The following is a 13,190-nucleotide window of genomic DNA, read 5'->3' on the forward strand; positions in this document are numbered from 1 at the left end:
GATAACAATTTTTTGTTTTCTTTTTAAGAGATGTCCACTCAGAACAAGGGAGACAATTCAAGGAATTCTTACAAAAAGGTCATAACCTTTCTAATAGGGACTGTTCAAAACTATATAACTATATAACTATATATAACCTTTATAATTATTTTTATTTGTTGCAAAAGTTTAATTTTCTAAAAAAAAGTTTGTTAATTTTTTTTTAAAGTCATACATTTTCATATAATTACCAATGTCATTCACTTCAGAAAAAATGCCTGTTTTAATTTATTTCGAAATTTTAATTATTTTACACAAACTAAAAAGTTTTCATTTTAATTAAATAAATGCTCAAATGATTAATGTTTATTTTGTGTTATTGTATTAATTTAGTGTGCTCGTTTTGTTTTTACCAAGAGAGTTATTCGAAATTAATATTTTTGGAGAAATTCTTCTGTTTCCAGTGAACGTCTCTAAAAATGAAAACAAAAATATTGTCCTCGAAAACTAAAATGCATGAGTGCCAAAAATAATTTGAAACATAAATAAAATAAAAATAAAAAGGGAAGGGTAGTTTGCATGAAACATTGATGGTAAACAAATATGTAAGTGTATAAGAAAGTCGTTAGCAATATAAAATATCAAGATGTTGATGTGACGTGACATACAGACAAAAACATAAATGAACAAAAGTTGTATTTAGATTATAAATCTTTATATATCTATTTTTTTCAAATCATATAAATATAAATCAAAAATATGGACTTATTGTGTAATATAAGCAGAATAGTATATGTCTTTGATAATTTTGTGATGTACCTCTCTTCTTCCAAAAAACAAACCAAAACTATGCTGTAAAAACAAAACAATGAATACAAAATCAGTTTTTTTTTTCAATTTTTTTTTTTTTTTACGGAAGCCACTCGGAGATAAGGGTTATTGCGTTTACAGTACATTAATGTTGAGATTTGATAAAGTGTCTTACTTAAGGGGGCAGGCCATCAGGAATTTGTTTATGTTGGACTTGAAGACATCCAAGTTGTAGTCAGGTGGGAAACAGGCAGACGGAACAGAGTTCCACAGGTGTGCACTTCTAAGAAAAAAGCTTTGTTCATGGAATCTACGTTTTGGTTTTGGCACAGATAAAGAGTGGGGAAAATTTTTGACAGTGGCTTCAGCTAGACAAGTGTTTTTCATGAAAGATCGGCGAGGGGAGACCAGGGATTGGAGCTCAGACGAACACCTGCCATGGAAGTAACGATAAAACAAAGACAGGCTTGCAACATCTCTCCTGTGGGAGAGAGGTTGCAGGGAAGAGAAAAGGGCATCCCTCACTAAGCCACGAAGCCTATTTTGTACTTTGTCAAGGCAAGATAGAGTGTTTTTAGCAGCTCCTGCCCAGATGTGGCAACAGTACTCCATCCTTGGACGTACTTGGCAGTTATATTAATCAGTAAATCCATATTTACTGATGTATATGTGAATGATTCTGAAAAATAAATTTGCAGTTAAATGGGCTGGTATTTTGGGAGAAAAAAAAAAAAGAAACAAAAATAAACACAAAAGTTCAGATATAATTCGTCACTGTATTTCTTCCTCACAACTTTATTTCTCAACTTTCAGCAGGCATCTGTCGTCCTCACCTCTGCCAACAGGCGTTTTATTAAAAAGACTGACTGCATTTCATTTGCATATGTGTGCGGTGGGCGATGTGATCCCGTGCGATTCCATGAGACCACACACCTTATAAAGCTACGGCCGCCATCTTTAATCTCTCTCAGATTCCACCTGAAGGTAAGTCGTATAGCTACACAAGGCACACACACACGTGGGCGCTTGCTTCTTTGATTATTACATTCAACTCTACAAAATTTAATACACAAAAATTTGTAATCTAAATAAAATTTTTATTCGTTTGTCTAATTTTTTTCATATGTCACGTCTCTTCAAGATTCCAGTGTTCTACATTGCTAGCAGCCTTCTTATGCATTTACATAAAAATTATCAAAAAATCTAAAATAAAAATTTAAATTAATAAAATATTAGCAAAATAAAATGATTTTGTTATCACATAAATATAAAAGTGAATTTACAAACCGAGGGACTAATTTAACTATAAAATGTTTGTTTTTTTTTACATTCAGCACACAAAACTGAACAGTTCAGGCCATAACAGTTTTTTTTTTCTTATGAAATTGGTTTGTTGCATTAGTAACTCAACATGCTGTTTAAGACAGGCATGAAATAGAAAAATCCTGTTGAAGCTGTGGTAAGAATAATAGCCTGAGGAAGTACTTACGAAATTGTTCCAGTCGTGGCCGATCGAGTGTGTTTCCGCTGTGCTTTGATTTGGTTCAATTTATCACCTTGAGTTGTCAGTTTACCACCTTTGGCTGGATACTTCTGGAAAAAAAAAAAAAAAAAAAAAAAAAAAAACATTTTGATTTATTTTTAAAACTGGAAACAGGTGAGATCTATTAAACTGCTACAAAATCGATCCAATATTTCTATAGAAAAGAGCATTGCAGAATGAAAATATAAGTAATCATTTTTGAAACCCAATTCAATGGTAGATTTTTTTTTTTTACACTAAATGAAAATAATATGAATCAAATATTTCAGCCAACTCAAGCCTTCATCAGTTACTTATAGACATTGTTTTTCTCTTTTTTTCTTCATTTTCGAGCTATAACGATGAGCGTCAAAGATCGGCAACCTTTCTTGAGTCTAATGGAGATGTTTGTTAATATCTGAAATCATTGTAGAGAGAACACTAACTATATGTGTATAGGGAATAGATCCAATATTTTTACATTGAAGAAAGAGTAATAAAAAATGCAATAGAGTTGTATGCTCAGTCCGTTAAATCCAAGGAGCCTGACCAGACAGTAAGATAAGTGTAATGCTTTCATTTAATCCTGTGAAGTAATGTGTTGGATTTGGTCAGATTTCACATTGCAGATACATCTGATCATGGATCTGCCATTATGCTGCAGATAGGCAAGAGACAGGCAGGTAAGGGCTAAGCATTCACTGCCATGTATCATGATGCTCCTAACACAACTGTTATACAACTTATGCCAGATATAAAGCGGGACAGCTGTGATGTTATCAGAGGCAACAATTCACAAAATTTCCCTCAAGCTGCCTTCACTCTTGTGACCGTACCGAGTTCACAAGCACCAACTGCACTTAGTGTATCTTTTAGAAATTTTGCCTCACTCATTTTATAAATCAACATTGGCATCCGAGTGGTTTTGTAATCGCAGACAAGCAAGAATCTGGGTTTACGATGACGACAATACATGTATAAACTATACGGTTTATACACCTAAGTGAAAATATGACAGAGCGTTACACAGACACAAATTTGGTTTCCACACTCAAAAAGACTCATGAAATGTTTTCGGTTAATTTCTATTTCAGTCATATAAATTATTTAGAGTTGAAAGAACACGCAGAATGCCAGCACCCAGCATTCATGCAAAAACTCTCTCTACACGATCACTACAACTCACCTCATTGCCATTTTCATCGTCACGTTCGTACAAATCAAATGATGGTTTATCATTCTCCAAGCCGCTAATTCCATGATCATGAATTTTCATATCATCAACTGCAGACAAAATCTTCGATACACTGTTGTTTTCGTAGCTTCGGTCACGGTCTTTTAGCTTACTACGGTAAAGCTCGCCTTGCATCCATAACCAGGCCTGTTTTCTGTAAAGAGAATGTTATGAAATTAATAATAACCACCTGAAGTGTACATTACATAAATACAGAAAAAAAAAAATCATATTTGAGAAGCCAAAATGATTTTTTTTTTATTTTTAATTTATTTTTTTTAACTAGAGAGTCATCACTTATTAAGGCCCAAAAGCTATTTGAGGATAAGGGTTAATGGGTGCCAGGTGGCAATGAGATAACACTGTGATGATTGGAATTGGTAGAAATTGGTCAGAATTTGATTATTTAAGAGAATGGTTAAAAAAATCATTTGTTTACATTGGACTTGAAAACAATCATGTTATAGTTAGCCAAGAAGCACAGATGGGTAGCTCTCGGAAAAAAAATTGTTTCTCGAAACCGACATCCATTTGAATGGCATTCACTGGTTTCGAAGACCAGTTGACAATAATTGTGCTATTGGAAACTAAAACTGTGCAAAATACCTTTTGTTGATTAGTCTATTTTTCAGGGACTCCACATTTGAATAATCAATCCATGTTTGCCATTAAATCTTATCCCTTTAATCAACAAAGTTTTATTTTTTCTATAACATGAGGAAAGTTACTCACAACAATCGGTTCTGTGCTTGAAATGGAAATTGGCTTCTAATTGGCTCTTTTATATAAAGGGGCACATCATGTATGCTTGTATAATATGTATAATGGTATACATAACGTGAGATAAGACTAAATCAATGACTTACTCAACAAGGAAGTTTTGCTGTGGGCCAATTACAGATCCCGGTCGACAAATCCGTAACCAAGCAATGGCTTCAGCAGCTGAGAATTTGTAGTGTTTCATGATATAGCAAGCAATCAAAGTGCCAGTTCTACCAAGACCAGCTGAAAAAAATAATTAAATTCCCTTTATTAAAAATGATGAAGATAAATAGCATAATGTTTTTCCATACTAAAATGAAGACATATTAGAAAAAAAATCTAATTGATTGAAATATATATATATATATATATATATATATATCTCAAAGCACGTTTGATTAAATATGACAGTCTTCTTTCTTCTTTATTTTTCTGTTAATTTTCTTGATCTGCCGAGCATTTTTTGTCGTTTCAATTGGTAAATTGTGTATTAGGTTGCAGAGTGATCTTTTATCAGCAATTTTCCTCAAGCGCTTTCAATCCTTGATCATCGTCAGGAGTAATTTTGTTGTTGTTAAAGAGGCTTTTTTTTTTCTGTTGCCTTTTTATATGTAATTAATTTTATTTTGGTTTTTATTTATTGGTTGAATTTTATTTAGTTATTTTGATCAAAAGCGTCCAAGGAAAACAGCTGACAAAAGATCACTTGACAATCTAATACACAACTTACCAACAGAAACAAGAAAAAAAAAATGCTTGAAAGATCAAGAAAATCAATAGAAAACTAAAGAAAAAAAATGTCATAATTAATCAAATGTGCCTTGATAATGACTTGCTGCTAATATATATATATATATATATATATACATACACACACACACACACACACATACACACATTGATATGCATGATATTTTGATATGGATGAATATACATTTTACACACAAGGAATGCTGATACATGTTTCTTCCATGAGAATTTCCCTGTTCAGGAGCCCAGATCCGGATGACTTTTTTCATAACTCCTTCGGTGCCTTTCCATACTCATTATGAGCATTGAAAGGTGAAGGTCGAACGACGGCATTATGAATATGCATGCATAAGCTATTGGTCCATGTTTCGATTTTTAGCCTTGCAGCAAACATATCTTTAGCTCAGGTATTAACGTCAAAGAAAAAAGTAAATCGTAAGCTAAACGTTTTGGTTTCGATTCTCGGTGGTTGGTTGGTTGTTTTTGTTTTACGGCATATCAACCCTTTTCGGGTTATTTAATGCCGAATCCAAAGATTTTGAAGAAAAATTTTTTTTAATAGAATATATTTGTTTTCACGTCGGTTTCTATTTAACCCATAGTTGGGACCCTAACAGGTACTACCACTCTGGGTCAGAGTGGACCTGGGAGCAATGGTAATTAAAGGGTGGCTCCACACTCCCCAAAGCCCACAAGCTGGGGCCTCACCACTGGATATAGTTTAAGGTCATATCCAGGACCATTCTCGGTGGTAGTGCACAAGTCAATTTTTTTTTAAAAACTTTTTAAATCATTACTATATATTGGGTTCAATATAATATATTAATAAATATAAAAATAAATAATAAGAAATCTGCATTAATCAAAATATGATATTTAAGTGTATTTTATGACCGGGCTATAGCGGGTGGTCTGCTAATATATATATTTACTAGATGACTAGTGGGGTCAAATCCATTGGCACTATTTGTTTCATTTTAATTTCATTTGAAAATATCAAAATATTGAATATTCAGTATAACCGCAAGTCCTGGGAACATGTACATTGTGACATTGGTAATCTTCTTTATTTTTAATATGATTAACCCTTCTTTTTAGTATCTATTTAGGGAGAAAAATAAATCGAAAAAAAAACGGTTTTAATTTTTAAAGAACCATGTTGAATAATACAATCAGAAACAAACTTAAAGATAATAGGGTATGACGCGACTAGCTGATTAATCCTGTCTGGCGAAAATAAAGGTCAAATTAGATGAATGCTGAATAACCAAGATTCCATTATATTGCACCATAAGGTTATTACCCATGACTAACAGGTGATTCCATTTTTGGATACAGGTCTGGAACTGGAAACATGCCTTTTCCACAAGCGCTAGTGGGAGCTCGGCGAATACTCAGGGGATGGCAGTGGTCAGGCTGGATTTGGTGTTGTGGGAGGTCATATTGGTGATGTTCTTGATGTATGACCAAAGTAGTAGAACGGGTTCACGTTAGAGGAGGGAGTGGGGCCAGTAAGAGAAAGATATAACATCATAGTACTCCTTCTGAAGCCAAGCCTGGGTCTCTTTAGACTTGTGGGCTGACACCGAGTCCTGCTGACACATCCAGGGTTTGCCAGCAGCCAGCTGATTGCACCAGGGGATCACCACACTTTTCAGCACATCCAGGTACACTTTGGTGTTGACTTTCAAGTCAACTTCAAAGTTGTGAGGTGGCATGATGTGGCCCTCACTTGAAACTACACCAAAGACCATAACCATGGCCGAAAACTTTGTTGAGTTGTGCTCTCAAGCATTGAGCCATCCGGATTTGCATTTTGAGGGTGCCGTAAATAGTCCTTTTGTCATAACTTGGATTGGTAAAGAGCATAAGTCATACAGCGGCGTATCTCTAATCTCGCTCGTTGAACATTGTGTTACTTTCAGATATGATAGAAGGCTCCTATCGCTCTTGGGATGTACAGGATTCATACCTAAACTAATTAACCGATCATTAGGAATTTTCGAATGAAAATACTACGTGTAAGGATGAATAACATGTGCTATATTTAGTTTAATTCAGTTTCATGTAATGGGTAAAAGCCCTTTATGAAAATTTAGGTACCTCTGATTTGGGGGAAATTTTAACAATTGATATTAGACATCAATTAATAAATATTCCCCAAATTTCAGTTTCTTTTGGAGTATTTTAAAGGGTCTTTAGGGGGGGACACAATAGAGGCAGAAACTCCCATTTGAAAATTTAAATATTTCAGATTTGCATTGAAATTGATTCAGCAATTAAACATTATTTCCTGAATGTCAACTTCTTCTTAAGTCTTTTTAAGCTTAAGTCTTAAATTTTTAAATCAGAATCATGTTATGGATTTAGATTAAAATTGGAAGAAGGATTGTAGACATAAGGTTTAGCAGCATTATATCTTAATTTTAATCTTCATAAAAGGGGAATGTAAAAGATGTGCAAATCTGTTCTATTTAGATAATTAATTTTATCCACCCTGGCATGCATATTTTTCTAATATGCTGATATAATGGATATGCAGAGCATGACACTAGTCCCCAAGCTTACATTGAAAGTAAATCTGAAAATCTGAAGAAAACATTTACTTTTTTCTCATTAGAATCTGGAAAGGGTCCAAATTTTGATATGATCAAAATCAGGACACTGCCATCTTGATTATAACATATGCTATAATGATAGTGATTGGTTGATTGCATGCAAGTCAATGAAAGATGTATTCTGATTGGCTGCTTTTGTACGAAGCTATTTCAAAAAGTCAGCATCTAATTTGGAGATTAAATATTCAAATTATTAATTAATGCACCAAAATCTTGCATGCGAAAAGCTTCCTAATGTTTCTTATGATTTTATACACATTATATCCAAAGATAATCCCTCATCTCTTTTGTATCTCAATAAAAGTGATAATTTTCTCTCTGGGTCGACAGACTATATCTATAAGATTCTAAAAGTACATCACATGAAGCCAAGCATATGTTGGTGGTATACATAAACCTGGCATGTTGCCAAAACAAGAGATGCCAGAAAATGATTTCTGTTTTGATTAAAAAAAAGCACAAATATGCATGAGTAATTCAGATTATGTGAGCTTTCGCTTTCTAATCTTATTGTCAATTTGTAGCTTAGAATAAACTAGAATCTATTCAGACCTCATATCAAAATTGCTTCAACTTTGTAGACATCTTGAATTTTTAGTGCTATACATCTATTAAACAAAGCATAATTCAACTCCATTCTTCTGTATATAAGTTCATGCAATGCAAGTTGGGAGGGGGGGGGGGCTTCTGTCCCTACACCCATTAGAAGATTACTCTTGATAAACAGATCAATGGGCTAATTATGTTGATCACCTAAAATCAGCAAACTGTCATTTTAATGAAATTGGTAGCATTTATACATTTTATTATATAATTTTACTAGCAGGACTAACCGGTGTTGCCAGGAGTATAGTTGTAGCATTTCTTTTAAAATTCTACCTCTTTATCTATCTTTCTCTTTCCTTGTTTCCCCCCTCACTCTTCTCATCCCTATATTTCTCCTCTACCCAACCGATTCCTCTTTCTACACATAACATACATGCATATAACATTCCTTTACATAGATTTCTAGAGGAATGAGTCCACATAAGGGAAGTAACTCCTTAATAAAAAACCCCAGTGAGCTCTCTTTAAAAGTACAAAACTGTAAAAAATACCCTTCGTCCCCTTGATGAAATCTGCTCTAGTGCAGAGTCAAAGAATGAACACATTTTTTCTAAATGCTATATATTATTACCTAAGGGTAACACTGATCAAGAATATATCAACTTTGTGGCTGTTTGCTTTGTAGTTTGGGACTTTTAGCTGGACATACACACAGACAACTAGACATCTTCTTTTAATATATAAAAGGCAAAATGTGTGTGTGTGTGTTTGTGTGTTTTTATGTCTCACAAAAACTTTCCACACATGCGACAGATCCTCACAAAATCAGTATCATTTTCAAGCTCTATCCTTTGGACGACAAATATCGAAAAATTGTAAAAACATTCATTCCATTCACCCTCAACTGAGCAGTTTTGTATAAGGAGGGGTCGGTTTTTACGTCAACATTTTCGCAAAGTCATCATCTCTGTTGGATTGACTGCACTTAATTTCAACGCTTGGGACTTCTGGTTGCGCCATGGAGACATTGGCTAAGATGTTCAATTTTTTTCAACCTTTTTTATCTTTCACGTTACAGGTTTGAGCCTGCCTGCCTACTACCACTTTTTTCTTTTTTTTAAACCTCTCTCCACTTGGGCTGCTCACTGTTGTTTTGACACCCCCCCCTTGTTACTACCACTTTTTACCGCCCCCCCCCCACGTGTTCACACACACAACGCCGGGTACCCCGCTAGTATTATATGTAGAGAAAGAACTAGAAAAATACCCAAACGAAGACAGGTAAAATTAATTTCTCAAACAGAACAGGTTTGCACTACTTTTATGCCTCCCTTATGAAGATTAAAATCAAGATATAATGATAATAACCCTTATGTCTAGAATCCTTATTTTAATCAAAATCCATTACATGATTTTGATTCTAAAATATAATCAAAATTTAAATCTTAAAGGGTTTTGCAAAGAAATTGAAATTCAGGGAATGTTGCTTAATTGGTGTTCAATGAATATGAGTCAAATTTAATGCAAATCTAAAATATTTGAATTTTTAAATCGCATATTATGCCTCCTAAAACCCTTTATAATATTCCCAAAAACTGAACAGTTTTAAGTGACAGTTTTCCAGAGGTTAAAGGTTCAATCCTTACTGTGGGTGATAACAACTAAGAATAATATAAAATAAACATGTCTACCCAGTCACGGCTGACAGAATGAGAACAATTTACCTTACGGATTGAATAAAGGGTTCAGTTCAAAGTTCTATCCAGGTTCCAAAGTTTAACAAAGATTTTCAAGTTCAATTAGAATGTTGCTAGATTTGAACAGATGCACCCAAAGAAAGTTGGAGGTAACATCAGCAGACTTCTTGGCCTTTGGTCTAAGATCAAAGTGTAGTATCTGTTCTTCATATGCTACACTTCAATTTTTTGTTCTCTGTCAGTGGAGGATAAATCCTTCACGACTGAGACAATTTTTATTTTTGTTCCTTTTCTCCATGTTAAAAAACAGCACTGGTGTCTAACTCTGTCCCATGGGGAGGCATTGTAAATAGGAACATCAGTTCCAAATGTTGTAAAATGTAATAGCCAAAATAAGAACAGTAGTCCAAATAATCCAAATCATCAATCCTCATCTCAAATATTCTGCAATATAGATTAATATGTACATCTGCAGTAACATTGCTTTTTCGTTGTTGTTACTATCAAAAGCTACTCTATATAATTTAAAATAAGTCTGTCCCATTGCCAAAATGTTGCATCTCTGTGCCTGTTTTACATGTACTTTAATTGGAATGTATTCTGATGAACTCATAGCACTTGTGTCCCCTTGACGTACATATTTCAAATTAATTTGATGGAAAAAAAAAAAAAAAAAAAAAAAAAAAAATCACACCTTTTCACTGTTGAGAGATCCCTAGATACCGGAAAGCCTTCTACTCTAATAGGTTCTTCCCTCGAACTGCTAGACTTTGGAATCCCCTCCCTGTTTCCTGCTTCCCTAACTGTACTAACCTGCAAAAGTTTAAATGTAATGTGAACAGACATCCTTAACTCTCCACAGTCTCAAATAGCAGCCACTTATGTTCAAAATGGCAATATGCCTTATTTGGGGATGAAAGAGAATGTTAAAAAAAAAAAAAAAAATCAACAAAAAATAAAACTAATTCATCCTAAGGAGCGCTGCTGTAACAATCCTCTCCAGAGACACTTCTCAAAGTGACATTTTTCTCTGAGGAATCAATAATTATACATTGTAAATTCTGTTATCCATATTAATCAAATTATTTCATTATAAATACATGTAATACAATATTACTTTAATAGATATTAATCATTCGATGTAGCATTTACACATTATACTGATTAAAGTTTCTCCATTTATTTTTATCAGCTAAAAATGAAAAATTTGCGTTTATTTATGATAGCAGCAAAAATAGCAAATAACCGTTTTACAGTAAAAGTCTGCAGTCAGCCATTGCCAGTATCAAAATAATCCTGTATTACTGTGTTCTTATCTGAAACAACATTTATACTACTAAAGCAAAACAATTTAACATTTTTGGAGAAAAAAATTCTTTTAAATGTTCCCAAACCTGGAAAAATAAAAATAATCGGAAATATATATATATACTTTTTATTAGTTTTACATAAACATTTATATGTTGCTACACATATATGAGCATGTTTCAGTCAGCCAATTACAAGTAACTAGAGACCTCTTCAGGTGATATTGCATCACGTGAAGAGGTCTCTAGTTACTTGTAACTGGCTGATTGAAACATGCTCATGAATGTGTAGCGATATATAAATGCTTACGTAAGACTAATAAAAAGTCTATCTTGCCCTATGTCAGTATTAAGCACTCTTTTATGAACCTTGTTAAAAATTCATTAGTTACTTCACCTCTGGAAGATATTAATCTGGAATTATATATATATATATATATATATATATATATATATATTAATCAAAACTTGTTTTTACTCTATTTTCCCCCCAAGGGTATTAGTGAAAGCAACGCAATAGCCCCAACATAGCTCAAACATAGCATGTTGAGTCAATATGTGTAAAGAGTGCACCAGTCACTAATTATTTCAATTTTAAGAGATAATTCACAAAAGCCATGAGACACAAAAACTTAGTTTGCCTTACTGAATGATGTTGAATATTTTAGTATAAAATATTAAATAATCAAAAATTAAGTTGTATTACTTGTGAAAATATTGCACAATGGATAAATGCATTGATTAAATATTATTCTAAATAACAGTCTTCTGGAGGTTTGAGGGTCAATCCTTACTAAAGGCAATAATTACTAGGAATAATATAATTAATTTACACATCTACTCAGTCATAGCGTACAGAACAAGAGCAATCTACCCTTGTGGGTTAAATAAATAATGAAGTTCCATACAGATTCATATGTTCAAAATGATGCACTTGAAGAAAGTTGGAGGTTAGATCAGCTGAAATATTGTGGAAATAACAATCACAATGAGAAAAATAGTCCAAACAATACAAATGATCAAATTCCAAAATTAAAATATCAAAAACAACATTTAGGTCAATTCCTGTGGTAAGAAATATTTTTTGTTAAAAAAAGTTTGAAGTTCATCAAATTGAGGGAAAAGTGACAAAAGTGAAGAAAAATAAAACAAAAAACATTTTATAAATATTTCTCTCTTCAGAGAATTTCAATTCAATAGAAAATCTGTGCTTATAAATAACAAAGAAGAATGTGCTTGTTTATATTACTATCTAGCCTATCCCAGTGTTGCCCAGGAGTATTTATACTTTAAATGTTGCTGGCTGTTTTCCATATCTTGGTTGTGTTGTTAATATTTTGCATGTTGTATTATCCAGCCTTTTTCAATTGCATTTTGTCATAGTTGGTAATCATCTGGGAAATTCAAATTGAACCCTTCATTAAATTCTCTGGGATCAACTGCCTCTGATTTTGCATTCCATGCCAATTAAAAAAATTGTTTTTTTTTTTTCATTTTATTTATTTATGTTTTTAATATTTCATATCACTTTATTTTTTTTTGTTTTTTTACCAGGGATCAAATTCACATCATGCAAGTAAAATTTAATGTGAACTCTTTTTTTTTTTTTTACTTTTTTTCGCCACAAACAAGGCATATTGCCACTTATATGTAAGTGGTTATTATTTGGGATTATGCCTAACAAGGGACTGTGGGGAGTTGAGCAGTGAGACATCTGTTCACATTACATTAAACTTCTGCATGTCAGTACAGTCAGAGAAGCAGGAAAAAGGAAAATAATTTCAAAGTGTAACAATTAGAGGGAAAAAGCTATTAGAATAGAAAACTTTTCAATGGTGACGAGGGGGGGGGAGGGGTCTGCTTGTCCGGTTAGTAAGGAGTATGTAAGTTGAGGAGGGGCACAAGTGCTATGAGCTCATCAGAGCACATTCCATTAAAATGTCCTCAATGTATTTTGTTCGTATT

The 13,190-nt window shown here is 33.2% G+C and overlaps 1 protein-coding gene and 1 pseudogene across 7 annotated transcripts in view; one reads left to right on the plus strand and one right to left on the minus strand.

Moving 5' to 3' along the window:
* Positions 1-13,190, minus strand: part of LOC145259789 (dual specificity protein phosphatase CDC14A-like) — a 331,110-nt gene that overhangs the window by 70,394 nt on the left and 247,526 nt on the right. For all 7 annotated transcript variants that reach the window (XM_080117609.1, XM_080117601.1, XM_080117594.1 and 4 more), the window contains exons 10-12: positions 4,412-4,550; positions 3,498-3,699; positions 2,279-2,382 (exon numbers count right to left, since the gene is read on the minus strand). In XM_080117609.1, coding sequence (XP_079973735.1) covers positions 2,279-2,382; positions 3,498-3,699; positions 4,412-4,550 — 445 coding nt within the window. The remainder of the gene's footprint in view (positions 1-2,278; positions 2,383-3,497; positions 3,700-4,411; positions 4,551-13,190) is intronic.
* Positions 10,078-10,233, plus strand: LOC145265443 (U2 spliceosomal RNA; annotated as a pseudogene).

This window comes from Euprymna scolopes, chromosome 3, assembly GCF_053919585.1.
Source record: "Euprymna scolopes isolate OS-2025 chromosome 3, ASM5391958v1, whole genome shotgun sequence".
Taxonomy (NCBI): Eukaryota; Metazoa; Mollusca; class Cephalopoda; order Sepiida; family Sepiolidae; genus Euprymna; species Euprymna scolopes.